The 18,950-nt window shown below is 39.1% G+C and overlaps 1 protein-coding gene across 1 annotated transcript; it reads right to left on the bottom strand.

The window, feature by feature from the left end:
• Nucleotides 1-970: 970 nt before the first annotated feature.
• Nucleotides 971-18,278, bottom strand: LOC140941468 (leucine carboxyl methyltransferase 1-like). The gene is made up of 12 exons (XM_073390462.1): nt 18,145-18,278; nt 11,054-11,142; nt 10,298-10,419; nt 9,650-9,726; nt 8,402-8,454; nt 7,597-7,699; nt 6,549-6,669; nt 5,217-5,264; nt 4,516-4,569; nt 3,803-3,894; nt 2,814-2,911; nt 971-2,234 (listed from the first exon to the last, which is right to left on the bottom strand). Exons 1-12 carry the CDS (start codon nt 18,198-18,200, stop codon nt 2,212-2,214), a joined length of 936 nt encoding a protein of 311 aa, XP_073246563.1. The 5' UTR covers nt 18,201-18,278; the 3' UTR covers nt 971-2,211.
• Between the last annotated feature and the right edge of the window lie 672 nt (nt 18,279-18,950).

Raw genomic sequence — 18,950 nt, forward strand, 5'->3', positions numbered from 1 at the left:
CTGCGAACGCACAAAATTTCCACTAGGTACTCTATGTATGGTAACTCATCAAACAACGTGGGCCGGTCCTATGACTCACATGACACAGAAAGGAAAAGGAGGAGATAATCGAAGATCTTCTCGTTCCTTACCCATCTCAGGTAGAGATAACCGACCAAGTAGAGACAGCCGTTTCTCGCCATTTCGAGCTGAGAGAGGGGGCTCTGGTTCTGCGATTTTGAGCCTTTGTTTCAAGGGGTGGGGGGAAGCGTAGTGGGGTTGTAGTAAAAGAAGACCAAGGCCTGGTTAAATTTTGACAGTATCTTCCACCCACTCGTACCTGAATTTATTGTTGCTGTTGCAATACTCTGTGAAATAATGATATTTAACACTATATTTACGTTTACCAAAAAAACCCCTCACATATGGAAATCTTTTAGTGTCTTCTCAAAATTTGACATCTCAGGTTAGGTTCGAAATTAAGGGCGAGGACAGTTTTACGGCACACACAGCGTGAAAAAACTGACAAGGGACACCCAAATCACTTATAGAGATCTTGACATCTTTGTATACCGGGAGGGTATCCAAAGATGCCAAAGACACTTACGCAAAATTAGAAGGGGCAAGTCTCTTGGATGGGGCCAGTACCTGGTCAGCACTTATATCACTAGTTGTTTGGGTGCGGCGATACCTCGACATAGCCTGCGAAAACATCCGTTTCTCCTCGCTCTTTGGGGACGTTTCGCGCAGAACGTCCCCAGCTACGAAGAGCGAGGAGAAACGGATGTTTTTGCAGGCTAACTTCGACACTGGGACACCCAAATCACCAGGACACCACCGCCCCTACTGGCCTGCGAGCAAGCTCTCCATTTATGGCGAGCGAAGCGAGCGTTGAAGCCGCAAGGGGCGGAAGGAATGGTTCACCTCTTTCTTCGCAATTCTCCTTACATTTGTAATGAAACAAAGGAGGAAATAGTTATAAAATGAAGACAGGTTCTCTTTTGTAATAAATTCCTTTATTAGCATGAACATGACCAAATAAATTGTGGCATTATGAGGAAAAACAGATCAGATGGGGCCGGATTCAAGCTACGAAAAATCATAATTTTTGTGTTTTTAATGTTAAGAAACAATAACTTAAGATAACATTTTATTGAAGGCCCTGAAGCTCGTTTCTCGAAGGTCCCGTAAAGTACTGAGCAGGAAAGCTGTTTCATGTTTGCAGTGTTTGGATTCAAGATCGTGGTATAATAGCTCTGAAAACGATACAATAAAATCATCAGGCTCCAGAGGTTCAAAAGCTGGACAGCGCTATCCACCGGATAAATCTCTATTCAGTGGATAATTAATTGCACATTATCCACTGGACAGAGATTTATGCGGTGGATGGCGCTATCCACCTCTTGAACAACTGGGGTCAGATAAAGAAGCAAAATGGACTGGTTAGGACGCCGGAGCCTGCTCTAACATTCTTTTTTTAACATTATTTCGGGCCCGAAAAGTTACTGGGACTTTCAAGATACGGGCCGCAGGCCCCTGTATATTAAGAGCGGTTTTTAAGAGGGTTACAAACCCTTTTGGCATATATTATTTAGCAAATGAGACTAAACTCTGTGCACAATCCAAAATCAAAGTGAAACATAACCTACGAAGTCATGTTGATTACTTTATAAATTATAGAAAAATAGCTCTTGCCTACAACAATCTTCTTCAGACAGTATTAACTATAAAATCTATTTTTGCAAAGGAGTAGCCTGTAAGTCATACAAGTTCTAAAAATGCCTCCGTTTTCTCAATTAGAATTCGTTCTGCCTAATGCGAGGGGATGCAATACCTGGCTTGACGTTGAAATGTTACTGTAATACTATTCTATTGCAATTCACCTCATCGTTTTTATTTTATAATAAGAATCAGAGTAGCTTGTGCCAAATTAGAAGTTACTCACTATTAAATAACAACAATTCATTTATCACACTGCTTTCCTTACTTGCTGTATTGAACACGATTCAAACTGTCGGTCTGAGTCATTTAGGGGTAGTTGTAACCAGAAAAAATGAAAAAGAAAAAAGAAATGTTCACAACCATACACCATGTACTACTCGAACAATGACTGGTATGTCTGTGCTTCATGTAATAAGGCTTTAAGGTTTCAAAGCACTTCAGCAGCGAGCAAACGTCAAGCATGAACAAGGCTAAACGTTTTGCCATTTTCATTACAGCTTATAACTCCTCTCAAAAAGCAATGCTTGATAAACCTAGAGAACACACAACGTATTATCAGGTTTTCTTGTCATGAACAAATTTTCAAAAGACGTTTATGTTCAAATCGCACGAGAAATTTAGGCTTGTCGTCAACCTCTTCGTCGTTATAACCGTGTTTCGTGATCAGAAGAGTAACGTACTTAGCTGCACTCCAGCGGCCACTATGCACCGCGATTCTTTGTATTTGATTACTGATATAAATTCCTTTTCACTTTTGGAGCAGCAAGTCACAACAATAACAACAACAACAACAACAACAATAATAATGATAATAACAATGACAATGATAATAAGAGATATTGACTTTGTTTAACGTGGTTATGGCACTTGAAAAACCTGTAATTGTAGAACTAAGAGAAAGAACGAAGAAAATTAACGCAAAAGAAACATTAAACAAAAACGAGGTTTTACTTAAGTATTAACTGATTCCGATCTTGGAATTCCACAGTGTTCCTTTGGTGGAAGACAGCCGAATCAGATCACTGTGATAACGCCTTCTCCCATAATCACCCAGCAAAGATAGAATCAGCGTGTGTAGAGGGAACAAGAAAAATAAATGTAAACATACTCACCAAGCTGTGAAGCATCATTCACTGCCCAGGCGATACAATAATGAGAAAGTAACTGGTGCAGAAGGTCAACTTCATCAAGAAATTCGATTCTCTCTATTCTGTTTGAAAATAAAAATAAATGGACTGGTGAAACTAAACCCTAAAATAGCTGGCAATTTTATGATGAAAAAAGTAACGAAATGCAGTTTATAAGCCTTTTGGCATACTTTTTCTGCTGGTGCAATACAGTTACCTTAAACCCAGTGTGGTCACCATACTGTCGAAACATCAGGGGCACCCAACGAGAATATAGTTCAAAACCACTTATACATAGCATTGTTAAACGTATTTTAGTATTTAAGCGGTAAATATAGGTATATTTCTATCCCCTAAAAATTTTTCATCTCTTCGGATTTCCTAGCTGAAAGTCTAGTGATCCGAAAATCATAGGGATCAAAACTTACCTTTTCGAAAATTTCAGCAAGAAAAAAGGCTCCCGAACATTCTAGGTGACCTTTTTAGGGTAAAAATCCGTTAAAAATGGGCAATTATACCATCTTTTAGATGTTCGAAAATCCTAGGAGAGGCAGGTAAGCAAGAAATTTTACAACAAATGTTCCAAAAATTCTAGAGCTCAAATCGTCTTCCGAACAGATATTTTCCGAAAATTGACGTTGGGTGCCCCTGAAACATTGGGAGAATGGGACAATGTCGACAGATTCTGAGAGATGTTAAGATCATACTGGGTTATATCAACAGTCACTACAATAATCTAAATCACTAAATTAACATGTTTGTCATCACAAATTAAAATAGTTACAAAGCATGTGGACGAAGTCAACTGTAATAGGTGCCAAAGGTCACAACATCTCAACAAAAGTTTAACTGTTGGATGGAGCCTAGTGGTCAAATTTCTTAGACTTAATCTCACTCAAGCTACCCTCTACCACAAACGACTACAATCAGCTAAAATTCCGATTCAAGCAAAGTGATTTCACAAACAAACAAACCTTGTTCTGTCATTAAAAGGTAGGCAGTTGTAGACATTCATCATGTCAAGAACTTCTGCTCTCTCCCAGTTATGTGCCAGGAATCTTTGCCTCTGTTGAGTGGAGAAAGACAACAAAAAATCATGGAAAATTAACGTCCATGGTTACACTAAAGTGACAGAGCCAAGTGTCTGCTTGGTATAGGGGTTTGTATGAATTGCACAAAGTTTGGGATCTTTAGGATCAGAGAACCGCACGGTTCGAATGACATCATAAAATGGCAGGGACTGCAGTGGGAGATTAAAAAAGGGCCCCAATTAGCACTTTCGTGCAAAGTATATTGATACTCAAGCATTGTTTTATTATATTTTGTTAAAAACTGAGTCGTTGGATAATGCAATTCTAGAGCTCTGATTGGCTTAGCCATCATAGTATATGAGCCATTATACCATGCTCTCCAAATATGGTAACTGTACGAGTCTGCTCAAAATTAAAAAGAAGCTGAAAATCTTCAGTTGTTTTATAACTAAAGTCGGGAAGAATTCTCGATATTTTGTAGGCGCTTTTAATAAAACAATTACTCCACTCGCGCTTGTTAGATATGAGATGATTCTACCATCTCATATCCAACGTGCACTCGTGGAATAATTGTTAAATATATGCAAATGTAATATGTATTTTGTTTATTGGATAATCTAATAGCTAGATTGTGAAGTTTGGATCTAGTTACTCACATGTGATTCAAGATCTGGACAAGCAAATGCACCAAGAAGTTCACAATTTCTACCCTGCAATGACGCATATAAGTTTAGCTTATGGTTGAGAGCATGGACACCTAGGATTTTTAGAAGTGGAAGGATCCCTTTTTGTCTTGCTTTTCTACCAAAAGTAGTATAAAAGGTATAAAATTAACCCACTTTCTGCAAAACAGTCTGGCTACATTCCCTGACAATGCGATAACATAGATGACATAGTCTTCATCATGCAAATATCAAGTATGCAACAGTTTCAACAGACATGAAGATAACAGCCAGTGCTTACTCACATTAATGTTTTACATCTTATGTTTAAAAAAAAAATTCCTCCACAAAACATTTATTTCCTTTATGGAACACGGATGGGTTTTCAAAGAAATGGCTAACCAGCCAAAATAATTGCAAAACTTTAACAGAACACAAAACAACAGGCACATAAGGTACCAGGAAGGAGAGGGCACCTGGCCATTCACAATTAATCTAGAGCTCTTCATATAATGCACATGAGTCCAGACGGAATGCATCAGATCATTATCGTTTCTGGGAAACTGCCCACCTACCCCTTCCCTAAGCTAACATTTTGCCCTAAGTGAGAAGTAAGTGTTAATGTTGGCTTAGGGGAGAGGTAGGTGGGCACCCCAGAACGCATCTCACACTATCCTCAATGACATGATACGTACTCTGAGATTCTGGATCATAACTTGACCAAATCTGTCCTGCATATTCACCTGTGAACAAACAGAAACTATTATTAGGAAACCTAGATTAAAAAATAAAACTTAAAATTGGCAAAACACCTAGTTTCAACGGGCTTGTTCTCTAAAATTGTATATAAAGGCAATTATACATTTCCATTTTAAACAGTTAGAAGTTACAAAAAAAAGAGAGAAAAAATGTAATGAACAAATAAATTATTAAATTTTAGTGAAACTCAGGGTTAGTTTATTAGGTAAAGAGACAAAAATTTATACTTTTTACTTCTCAATAAAATGACCTCAATTTGGCTAACTGTCGGCTGAAAGTTTTTCGGGGGAGCTGTTCTCCACTGTTTTCCCAATTTTAACAATGAACAAAGAAAACAAAAAAATAACTACCAGCTCTTTATCAATGACTACTTCGTTACCAAGGTGGCTTGTAAAAAGAGCACTGGTGAAACGATATGCTGAAGAGGGGTTCTGTTTAAATAATCACACCACTGGGTTTTGTTCATAGGCTGATCAAAGCACAATTAAAACTTTTTGTTACAGAAGTAAATAATAAAAAATATGGACTAACAGCAAAAAGGTCTTGATAAACAAAGTATTGACATTACCTAAACATCTTGCTTAGTTGTTTGAAATTTCCAGGAACTCTTTGCTCACAGTGCATATTTTTCATTATTTACTAATCATATTTCCACAGCAGAAAAAACAATCTTTTAAATAGACTACATATTACACAAACATGTCTTGAATACTATTCTGGCACCAGACGTTTTTGGTTATTTTATTATTTTAACAATTTATTAGATCAAACACACACAAAAAAAGAAAGAAATGAAAGAAAAAATAGTGCATAGTACAAAAAAAATTAATATACATAATCAATCAAAGTACATCTGCAAAAAGCGGAGTAACATGCTTTACGCATTGACTAACTAGTAATATTACATTCAACATAGACTGGAAAAAATCGATTAAAACTGAAGGAATTAGCTGCAGGTGTCAGGGGTAAGAGAGCTAGTTTTTTCATGAATTTTAAGGTTGCAGTAAGTGAGAAAAAGGTATTTGAAGAATATTTATGAGGACCACTTTTTTTGTAGATCAAGTGTTGCTTTGGATTCTATTTCATAAAAAAGTTTTAGTTGTTTTAAAAAACCCACTAGATTTGGTCCCGATTTCCTCTTTTTACAGATCCAGATATAGTAACTGGCTAAAAAACAAGTGAAATTTATTTGATGATGACTTAATTAAGACGACACTAGAAGCTGAGAATATGACCTGTGTAAGTTAAATTTAAATGAAGATTTTCACCTGTTCGTAGTTAATAAAAAGAGCAGTTTTGAAATTTGATCCTGCCCAGTTAATTATGGCAGCTGAATGTTCAGGCTCCATGTAAACCAACACACACTCAGTGATGAACACTGTTGGTAGGCTGAAACACAAATTACAAGACTTCATAATCCTGTAGGTTACAAACGTATTTTATGATTAAACACCACATTGTTTATCAAAGTCTTAGTGTTTCTGATCCAGAATATTTTCAAGTTTGGTGATTATTCAACGGCAGTGTTTATTTCAAAATCACATTTCTTAAATCACTGACAACATTTTTGGAAATCAATTAACTAAGTGGGGACAGGGTTAACTTGATCAATAAATCATTTTTTATAATGTACGACTACTGGCAAGATGAGAATTAAAAGTCAACTTGCCCTGGGCGAATTAACTTTTGAACTTCTAACATCAGTGCAAGCCACTTAGAAATGAGGAAAACTTAACACTACCTTTAGCTGGGAATAACTGTGCCAACGTTACATGTAATTTTGATTATTTTTTCTTTATAATAGTACCAAACTTGTTGTGTCCATTGGGAAACTTGAAGACTGCATGAGAAAATACATTAATGGCAGGACACAAACAAGGGGAAAATTAAAGGTGCAAAAAGTAATGATCATCCAGTCCCTTTGCCAACTACAAAAATTTTGTCATACACATCGGGGCTCAAAATAATTTTTGGATGGCGGCGGGACATCATGACCAGGGGAGCCATGGTAACTTTTGCTTGGTCAAGTCCCTTTTCTGACCAGTCAAAAATAATGGTAAAAAAGTCAACTGATCCTTGTGTAATTTTCTATTCATGAACATGATCATTGAGACAAAATTTAAGATGTACATGTGAGGAATTGGCTGTTTGTTCAAGAATAAGAGTGTGTGTGACCAGTCAACATAACCAGCAAGTGAAGTTCTTGCCCGGTCAAGTTGCCTTTCTGGCCGGACATTATCTGTTGACTCGCCATTATTTTGAGCCCTGCACATGCAATTCTAAATAATTTGCAGCTGAACCTCAAGGTCCACTTACCTTTTATCAATCCCAATTTCATTCAATTTGCTTTCAAGTATACTTATATCTCTCAGATCAGCAGCTAGTAGGTGATAATGTTTAGAGTGAGCTTCATTTCCTTCTGCAATAAAGAGATTATATTTATTTAATGATAAGAATGTTTACTTTTTTTTCTTAACCCTTAAACTTTTAAGGATGCAAAATTCAAGACAATCTTCATTTTTGAACTTGTAAACAAATAGTTGTGGTCCAATAGGCTATCTGCGCAATGACGTCATTTTACTAACTAGGATCAAAGTCCTTTGAGGGCAGGGTTGTGCAAATTAAGGCTTTTTTATTTAAACCTTTCCAGGATTACCAAATTTAAAATTTTGAAAGGAAAAACAAAAAGGATTCTGGTCACAGTAATAACATGGCACCATTAATATTATTGTGCAATTATGGCCTTTTTAAATGCAAACAGTAGTATGGAAGTTAACAGGCTTCTGTTAAGTTGTTTAATTTGAATGGATTTTGTTCAAATTATTAGAAATAATTTTCACCAGCAAGTTGCAGCATTAGATGGCAAATGGCATCAAATCAAAAATTTCATCATCAAAACAATAAATACTAGTAGATTTCAAAACCATGAAATATTGATCAGTTTATTTTCATAAATTATTCATTGAATCAAGTGCTTTGACTGTTTAATCCATTTTGTTTTTTTTTTCATCACATGCTGGACCTAGTTTATAATAATGAAGTACAGTAAAACTTGTATGCAATCTTCATGGCTTTTTTCTTAGGTTAATAGTTTATCTTTTTTAATATTTGAAAAGCTAACCAATTTTCAATCCATCATCTTGAGAAAAGACTTCCTGAAGTTTTCTCCTTGCCCTAAAGACAGAGAAGAAAAAGGCTTATACATAGCCTGCGAACGGCAGACGTTTCTCCCCAGTCATCACCGCTGAGGGATGTTTTGCGAGAAGGAACGTCTGCGACTCAGCAACAGAAATTCCATACTGATGATGCAAAATCTGTCCAGAATCTGGTGAGAAGCGCTGATTGGTCGACGGAGTAGTTTCATTGTTTTAGCCATTGTTTACGAATGACAGACAAAAGACAAAAGGCAGCAAAGGTCCAATGTAAACGGGATGAATCTCTAACAAAACAGTCAATATTTGTGGAATATAGTCTTCTCTAGAAGAAGCATTTGAGTTTTGCTGGAGCTCAGTTTGCAGATGAACACAACACTTTTCAAAAATCGACCAGGAGAAACGTAAAATTGAACCAGTTTGCATTTGGAACCCCATGACTACCGGATTTATTATGTAAACATTGACTTACGTCATCAGTATGGAACTTCTGTCGCTAAGTCGCAGATGTTCCTCCTCGCGAAATGTCCCTTGGCAGTGATGAGTAAGGAGAAATGTCTGCCGTTTGCAGGCTAGCTTATAAAGTACACAGAAACAAAATGTCTAACGCCAGCAACAAGTTGAAATTTTATTAATGTAGCACACAGGATCTGGGCTTCAAAACCTACATCAGTATAAACTTGAAACTGATCCTAAGAACAAAAACAAAATAAAAGAAGCAAAAAGTACTAATATTGTGCTTACATTTTTGCGGATGATTAACAATAATATTACTGGACAAGGTTGAGCGGAATACCATGATTTGTCAGTGGTGAGGAGGTCAGTCACAATATTTTGTGATAACCAAGTTCAATAATCGTTTACTATCATTCAATCACCAAGTTGGATTTTTATGAATAATTTCATGAAGTGAAGCGATCTGCCATTTTCGTGCAAGGGCGATCGCAAGAAGGAGAAAAGTGTTGTTTCATTTACGCATGAGCAGAATGTTATTTGCAGCCAAACACAGTTGGACGACATTGCGCATGAGCAGATCATTATTTGTAGACAGTTCTTTGCAGGTCATGTGGTGGGCTCTCAGCCAATGAAAAGGAAGAAAAATTTGCACCCAATGATAATACTCTTAGGATTGACACACAGGAATCATTATATTGTCTATTAAAAACATTGTGAACAAGAAATTGTTATTTAATGTAAAGGGATTAAAGATAACTTGCCTTATGCTGTAACACTTTCTGCTGGTTACATTTCCAAAATCTATCTCCACAAATAGCTTTGGCAATAAGCCATCCTCCTTTACTTGAAATAAAAACAAAAAAACTTAGAATTATGCCTCTTATATGAAGGCTACTTCACCTTTTACCACAGGCACCCCAAGCTCACGTTATAAGGGTGGACGCTAGAGAGTCAGTATGGCATTAGTTACAAGCGATCGTTTGGACGTTGTAGGAGAAATAAAATAATGAGATCTGCAAACGATAAGGAATTTTTATCTTTGCTGTATTTGTGTGTGTTTTGGTATGAATTTACCACTTTAGTTAACTTTTTAGCTCTATTGCGTTACGCCTACAATGTAGAAATCAGTCAGAGTTACAGGGATAATGTAATAGAGCCAAAAAGCCAACCAAATTGATGAATTCACACCAAAACACGCAGAAATACATCAAAGATAAAACTTCTTCATTCGGTTAATTGATCGAAAGGTAAAATACACTGATTTTTATCGTTCGCAGATCTCAGGAGTATTTTATTTCCTCATAAAACATCTCAATGATTGCATGTAACGTGGTACACACTCACTGATGTCCACCCTCTTAATGTGAGCTTTGGATGCCTGTGCTTTCACATGTAGACATTTGCATTACCTTTAACAGCCAAAAGAGGGAATCAAATCCTGCGCCAAGATTGATAACCTGACATTTACAGTGCGTCTGCGTGAGAAATTGGTCCAAAAGAGTTCGCATTCCTTTAACACGAGCATAGTAACCTAAAAACACAATTTTTATAAAAAACATGATTATTGCGCCTTAACGTTGTGTGCCTTGATGAACCTGGAAGCTATACCATTTGGGACCTTGGTCCCTGGTGGGTTCAACTGCAGGTTTTGGGTGAAAGGCCCGACAAATTGCAATTCCTGGCCCTCCAGGTTGAGGTCCCATCCCCATAAAAAAAAAATTATCATCCCTGAAACCAGGCACACCTTTTAATTATAAGATAGCAGGAGAGGTGTGGAGGCCTTATGCCTAATGGAGTGCAAAGAGGCGAGGTTGAGGTTGATTATTTCTAGCCTAGTGCAAACACAACCATATTTCCAGTGTCACTTCACTCCAACAAAAGCCAAAAAAGGCGTCTGCTAACGGAGGCTAGATTATTTCAGGTAACTCTATAACTTGGCATAGAGTACTTAGGAGTTCTTAATAACTTGTTGAAAGGTGTCTATGCATTCCAGATCAATAGAGTACCCAGAGAAAAACCTCTTGGAGCAAGAGAGAGAACCAACAACAAACTCAACCCACATATGGCGTATGAACCCGGGCGACACTGGTGGGAGACGAGTGCTCTGACTACTGCACCATCCTTGCTCCCCAACATAGAAATTCATGTAAGATATAGAGCATTACCTCTATTGATTTCTGGAGTCTTTCTCTCTCCAAGCCTTGTGAAGTGCTGAATATAATTATCTGACCAATAACCTAGCTGAACAGCAAACCTGAAAGAAACAAACAAGTAAGGTCAGAAGAAATAATTTGTTGAATCCAATAAAATGAATGAGTGCTGGAATGGATGCAAGTTGGCCCCTAGCATAGCAGACGAAGTTAGAATTTTTGTTTTTGCAGTATTTGCTTCTTTTTGTTTTTTTTAGAGCAGTTGAATTTGCAGTTTTTGCAGGTTTTGGTACCTTTTGTGGTTTGCAGTTGGTGTTCAATGAATATAAATAAAAGTAGTTTTGAAGGATTTGGTATCTGATGTAGTTTTAGATTTTTCTAATTTAGTTCCTGGTTTCTTTGCGTCCGAATTGGAATACATGACAAACCTCAGCATAGGGTCCTTAGCAGGTCATGCCTCTTAGATAAAGCCTAGTGATACCTGCAACCTTGACTTTGCATTTAGAAGCACTGAGGACACCAAGGGCACACTACATACACACTGCAGCAACCATCAGTAAACTGGTAACTGATAAAGAACCAACCTCTACTAAGACAAACATATCAAGAACTTCTAATTCGAAGATAAACCCTAGGAAAATCAAGGGCTTCACTTCAACCTAGAATATCACTTACTTCATAGAGAAATACCAGCCAATGCCAGAAGTAAGATAACATACCAGTTTCTCCTTGTAAGCTGGTTAAATAAATGCATCATCCCAAGGGGTCCATTGTTAGAAGCCCAGGGGCACCAAGTTCAGATGGTATATTGTAATACCACAATCCTCAGTTAAAACACAGCATTAAATAAACAACAACGTATCTTTAATCTGCTACCAGATACAGTCTAATTTTAACTACTTCCGACATGGTTATTATGCCATGTCATGTGATGTACTCAGAGGGGGTATACCCTCGTGTTTGCCTAACGCTACACTACTCCTCCCTTGTTAAAGCACTGGTCCACTATTTTACAAATCACTTCTGACTGATTCACAACAACATCAATTCAACACAACGGACTAAGAGTCTCTAATGATTGTTCATTACATTCCAAATGTCAACAATTCTTAGGAAATGAATGGCATTAACTTGTACTTGTCTAGTTGCCTAGACTGTCCTATAATGCTTATCAGTCCCTGAACACTTCAGGTTTATCAGTCACCCACTTTCCATGTCGACTATAAGGTCTCCTACAAACACTGGAATCACTCCCTGGTAAACCTTGTACAGTCGACTCAGCTGTTTGACAGCCAACACCCTCCTAGTTATGGGCACCCACAACAAAAGTTGTCAATTCTGCACAAGGTTCAGGTTCCCTCACATGCTCAGGCTTGTCACTGTTATCATCCCCAGTGCGATCAGCATTCAGAAGTTTCAGGAAAACATCATCCTCAACTCCTTCCATAGATTCTGTTTCGTCATGCTCACATCCCTCTCCCTCCTTAACTGGAGCTGACTGTCTGTCGTCGACAAAAACTGATAAACCCACTTCTGATGTCTCTCTCCCCTCTTCTCTTGGGCTTGGTAGCTGCATCTGCCTTTTTGGAATCCATCTCTCCAGTGGAGGCCCCAGGGTCCCTATCCGTCAGAGTGGGGATGCAGTGGAGTGGTGTGAGTCTTCTCAAAGTCTTTATGTCTGCAGACTTCAACAAACACCTTTGACTCAAAGTTAGTTCCTTGGTTGCTATGAAGTTGACGAGGTACACAGAAACGACAAATGAACTTGCTCCCTAGCTTCTCAGCAAAAGTAGTGGCCTCCTGGTTTGGTATTGGGTAACTCTAAGTAGATAATAGTCACTAACCACCAGTATAAATTTGTTCTTTCACAGGTTTCTGGCAGTGGGCCAAGAATGTCAATCGTGATTCGTTCCATGGGAGGTCCTACCGTGTACTGCTTTAAAGGAGCATGATGCTTTCTTCCCCAGGCTGGAACCTGGTGACCAATATGTGAACTGCTGAAGTAAGTCCTGGCCAGTAAGACAACAATGACTTGCAGTCGTAAGACTACAGCTTTATGATGAGATTCAAAAGCAGTCTGTCAGAGGCTTTCGAGAAGAATAAGCAGGTCAAATGTCTGTTCTCCTCAGCCACTTTCCCATTTGTGACAAAGCACACTGTTTCGGGTAAACAGGCACTCCCACTGTGACCACAAAGTCTTCACAGCACAACTCTGAGGCGACACATCTTACCACAACAGTTTCTCTTTGCTGACTTCCTTCCAACGATTAATGACTTTGAGATCAGAATCTACTTCCAGCTGTTCCCTCAAGAAGGTGGAAGTCCAGGTTGGTTCCAACTTGACAGTGGCACAGCGATGACCAACAGATCCTTCACAATTCACAGGTAGTTCATTGTACCTTAGGTAGAACAGATGCTTTATGTAAAGTTATTTGATAAAATTACCGTGGGTAAATAAAGTTTTCACTCACTCACTCACTCACTCACTCACTCAGTACTAGAGAATTCAATCCAACATGCAAGCTTTGAGATCGGAATCTGCTTCGTGCTGTTCCCTCAAGAAGGTGGAGGTCCAGGTTAGTTCCAACATGACAGTGGCACAGCAATCACCAACAGGTCCTTCACAATTCACAGGTTGTTCATTGTGCTGGTTAGGGGCACGCAACACGGTCTAAATACCCACATCAACCAGAGACACGCATTTCTGTGACTTTAAACCCGGGGTCTTTGGCCTGGACAACAAAGGGTAAAGGGTACAATCAGTTCAAATGCAGAATCTTGTACATTGCAGGTAATACCAGTGTTGCTTGACAAAGCTCACAACGGGTCACATAATAGCTCCTTTCAGATTTGGACAATGTCCAACTTGCAAACACAATGGGCTTTTCCATCCGGTCCTGAAACTGATAACACTGCCCCAATTTGATGGTCTGATGTGTCGGTGGCTAACACAAACTTTCTCTCCCTGGTTGGGTAGGCCAGGGCTCAACATAAGTAAACCCTTCAGGCTGTCAAAAGCTAACTCACATTGCTCTGTTTAAACAAATTCCATCTTGGCTTCTGTTAGCTCATAGAGCAGCTTAGCTATGGTTGAGAAAACAGGGACGAATCGGTGGTAATAAGAGGCAAGTCCAAGGAAACTTTTGATCTCTGTGATGGCCCAGGTGCAAACTTGCCCCACCTTTTCAGGTTCAGCAGCAATACCTTCCTCTGTGACCACATGTCCAAGGTATGAAACCCGTTTCTGGAAGAGAAAACACTTCTTTGGCTTAAGCTGTAGTCCTGCTCTGGCTTGTCGCTCAAACATCTCTTTCAGCTGCTTTAATTCTTCTTCAAATGTGCACCCCATAACAATAACATCATCAAGATAGATCAAGCAAATCTTCCAATGTAGGCCCTTCAAAACAAGTTCCATCAATATAGCAAAGGTACTGGGTGCATTGCAGAGGCTGAAAGGCATCATGGTCCATTCACACAAGCTGCTTGAAGTTACTAATGCTGCCTTTCCCTGGGTGTCGGCATCCATTGCCACTTGCCAGTAACCAGAAGCAAGATCAAAGGTTGAGAACCATCGTGAGCCACTGAAAGCAGCAAGAGAATCACCAAATCGCGGCAAGGGGAAGGCATCCTTTACCATCACTGCATTTAGCTGGCAATTGTCCATGCAGAGCCTCTGGCTACTGTCCTTTTTGGTTGCTAGCACAACCGTAAAAGACCAGGGGCTGGATGATTCTTTCACCTTTCCTTGCTGTATGAGGTTGGTGACTTGTCATTCTATCTCATCATGTTTACATAGTGAATTTTGCCAGGGTTGTATTCGGATTGGAAGTGCATTGCCCATTTCAATTCTGTGCTGGACCATTGGTGTGGTGCCTAAGTCCCCATCTGAAATTGAGAACATATGCTTGTAATTGAACAGCAACTCCAGCAGTCTCTCAGTTTTACTGCCATTTAAGGAATAAGTGTTTCTCTCAAGGAATTCTTGCAAGGCCTCCAGTAGAGTCATATCAACTGCTCCTTGTGACACATGCTCATTTATTACTCTAGCACTCTCCTGGTCCTCTTCATTAAGCTCTAGTGAGGTGACATCAATAACTGGCTTAGGTAGGGAGATCACAGTCTCACCAGCCAAGTGAAACACTTCATTAGAAACACTGAAAACATGTAAATTGACAACTCAGTCCTCCTTAATATCAACCAGAATCCTTGCAACATAAAGTCCCTTTTGTTGCACGTGGAGTTTAGGCACAGTTCTAAAAATCGCATACCTAATTGAAATAACTTTGGATGTAAGTTACATGAACGCTTCTGAACGATTACTGGAACAATCCCCTCAGGGTTAGGTTCAATCACAGTTGACTGTAGAACCATACATCTCAAACTAAGGAGTTGGTTCTTGAAATCAGAACAATCAAACACATCACCATTAATGGAAACTTGATTTTTCACAATTGTCAATACGTGAATCAACTTGTGACAGGAACTCCATACCCAAAATGCCCTCATCCTCAACTTCACCAACAATTACGTGCATTTGAAACTCGCTGTTACCGTAGCCGGGCACAGTACAACATGAACCACACCACTTTTCCCTTGTTGACCATCAGCAAGAGCAATGGCAGAATTTCCTGAACTCAAACTGAACTTAACACTGGTAGGTAAAGAATTATAAACCCTGAATGACAAAACAGAATGAGCAGCACCAGTGTCTATTAACCACTTAACACGAGATCCTCCAAGAAAGCCTGGCAAATGAAGGCCTCATAATTTTTCATTAATATGTGACCGTTCCATGGGAGTATCAGGACATGTCATTTCCTGCTTTGACATTGGCAGAGAGAAAGCATTGTTCACATCATTATTAGTTGTGGAGCCAACATCACTCGCATTTAGGCATCCCCCTGGCCCATGGGGGACACCATGGTGGAGTTTCCCAAGCCCCGACCAGGTTGGCTCGGTCAAGTGACTTACAAGTGCTTTGGGCAGTTACAACGGTAGTGACAAAGTTCTTTGCAATTCCAGCATGGACTATTTCTGTTGGAGTAACGTGAAGGAAGTTGGCGTTGTTGGCTACCAGAGGTGTTTAGAGATAATGACTGGGAGAGCTACTGGGTCTGCTCAACTAACTGTTGTAGGAAAACTTGCTGAATCTCCTGACGCTGTTGTTGCACTTGAATGTTAGAGTGTACCATGTCCAACTGGGCTTTAAACAAATCAGGTTCTTTATCAACTTCATGTACAGAGAAGACCTTCAGAGAAGTTCTTTGCCCATCTCCATCCAACAGATGAAACACCTCTAGGATGCGTGGTTTATCTCTATGTAATTTAAGCTTGATCCTTGAGTGCATCAAAAAAGTGCTGGATGGCAAATCTTTCTGTGTATCCAGCGATAAATCCTGATAAGCTAAACTGGACATAGACCGAATATCTGCAGCAAGAGCTTGAAATCTCCCATTTTCTTATTGGCGACGATTAGAAAGACACACTTGGTGTGACTCACGCTGTTTTTCAACACCAAACCAAAGCTCCAATTTGTCAACAATTTTGGTGTAATTTCGACAATCGCTACCAGACATACCATTAAGTACCTTTTGTGCTTCTCTCGAAGGCCTGCAGTGCAAGAAAGGAAGCAGCTTCTTCTCGGCTCCAACAACTAACAACAGAGCAACACTCAACGACTGAGTACCATAATAACCCACAGGATTTTTAATAGGCTTGTTAAACTTTTGGCAGTGTGTAAACAAATCAGTGGAATAAGACTTATAAAGTTATTCTACTGATTTGATACTTAGCATCCTGTTGACACTCTCATGCAACGAGTTTGTGGAGTGAAATAGGTGTCTTGCACTGCTACTATTTACTGATGGATCTAGTCGCGATGCAAACGGGTTTGCTGATTGAAAGCACTGACTTGGACTTTCCATATTCACTGATGAGTCTACGGATGAAACAGACTCTATTGTAAACCGGTTCCCTGGTTTTAAAGGATTAACTGACGTCAAACAACTTATTTCTTTGAATCCTGAATCCACAGGTGAGTTTTCCACCAAAGCAAATGGGCGAAACCACGGTACTGTAGCAAAATCAGGAATAGACTTTGAATGAAAAATAATGCAAAACAGTAAAGTTCAGTCACACAAACAAAGATATATCACCACTGAACCCAGATATCCGTGAAGTTTGTCTTTGTTTTCTGCTGCCACCAGTGTAACGCCACAATCCTCAGTTAAAACGTGGTGTTAAATGACCAACACATCTTTAATCTGCTACCAGATACAGTCTCATTTTAACTTCTTCCCACATTGTTATTATTCCATGTTACCCGACATACTCAGAGGGGTACCCACAAGTTCACATTGCCCTACAATATTTACTAGCAAAGTCGTTGAAAAGTTTATAAGAAAAATGGCTATTACCCAGGCACCTAATCTTACCAAATACAGTTTCAAAGGCATTTGAGTTCAGTGTTCCTGAACGGCCAGAATTTTTGGAATGAATTTGTCACAGAGATAGAAACAAACAGAGAAGGACCAAGGTTGCAAAGAGGTGAAGAGCACCCACATACAACACCACCCTTTTGTGTCTGTTGAAGCAACATATTCAGATCTGAGCAGTTTTTAATGGCTCAACTGAAAGCTACAGGGAAAAAATCACCAGATACTGAAGATAATATAGAGTGGTAAAAAATAACTCAATGTCTATTTTATATGTTGACTTGTCTACTTGTGAAGTCATCTTGTCTACTTGTTATTTCATCATGTCTACTTCTTATTTTGTCTTGCTGATTTGTTTTATCATGGAATGCCAACTTGTCCTGTTGTCTTCTCTATTTGGACGCCCAGCCTCTTGCCTTCTTGTTATGTTCTCTTGTCCCATTGTCACATCTCATCAGAGGCCCGGCGGTAATAAAATACAGACTAAGGACTGCGGACTACCGTCTCTGGTCTGGGTATAAGACGTAGACTGTATATACAGCACAGACTTTAAACTATAGAGTGGGTATAAAACATGGACCACCAAATGAAAGATAATAATTGAACGTGAATCACTAAACTAGATTTGTTTGTTGGGCGGACTTGAAAGCGCTATTTTCAGTAATTTTATACCTCTTGCAAGCACTTGCATCGTCGTTGGTAGAAATAACACCTTCATCCTGTGACATTCTCTTCTTTGCACAAAAACTTTACGAAATGAACACAACCGCACATTTGAAACAGGCCGCCATCTTTGTTTACGTTGCAAAGAGCATTACGGGAAGGCACGAACAGTTTGCCCCGAAAGAAATCTCCGAAAGAGCCAATAGAGCCAATGGAGCCAGGGATCAGTTGTTGGAAGGCCGATAAGCGCTTAACCCAGGGTTAAATTAAACCCGGATTTCTTTTTCTTTTGTTCAAAAGCATTTCCTAGGATAATTTTCGCTGTTATTTCTAAGAGCATCCAATCATCAACTTGTTGACAAAAAGAATAATTCTTTAAAAAAAGCTTATAAAAAAAAATTCAGTTTAATTATTAAACTGAATTTACGTTACAAGCTTTCCTGTCTGAATTCAAATTTCACACTAACCCTGGGTTATCTTAACCCAGCTTTGAACAACCCGGTGTTAAAAAGCATTGAAAAGTGTGCGTGTAAATATGAAAGCACAATTTCAGGTCCCAGCCCGGGGGGTTCTCTAAAAAGTTATTCGTTGGATAAAGACTTACCCAGATAATAGCATTCTGACTGAACAAGCGGGGCCAGATAATATTTTGAGGCATGATGCAGTGACCTCCCCTACCACACCTTTCAAAAGCCGTATTAAAGCTGCTGACCGAAGAACACACATCACCATACGGCTTACGGGAGTGTCACCTACAAGAGCTTTTCATAACAAAGCTTAAGTCATAGTTGTATCTGGATTAATGCTTGAATGAC

The sequence above is a fragment of the Porites lutea genome, chromosome 6 (genome assembly GCF_958299795.1).
Source record: "Porites lutea chromosome 6, jaPorLute2.1, whole genome shotgun sequence".
Taxonomy (NCBI): domain Eukaryota; kingdom Metazoa; phylum Cnidaria; class Anthozoa; order Scleractinia; family Poritidae; genus Porites; species Porites lutea.

What these genes read in the sequence shown, in the direction of transcription:
- LOC140941468 (XM_073390462.1), bottom strand. Translation starts at nt 18,200, where the DNA reads ATGTCACAGGATGAAGGTGTTATTTCTACCAACGACGATGCAAGTGCT. An exon ending in TTTTTATTAACTACGAACAG is followed by an intron (nt 5,265 to 6,548) that starts GTGAAAATCTTC and finishes GTTTGTTCACAG; the next exon opens with GTGAATATGCAGGACAGATT. An exon ending in CCTTTTAATGACAGAACAAG is followed by an intron (nt 2,912 to 3,802) that starts GTTTGTTTGTTT and finishes ATTTTCAAACAG; the next exon opens with AATAGAGAGAATCGAATTTC.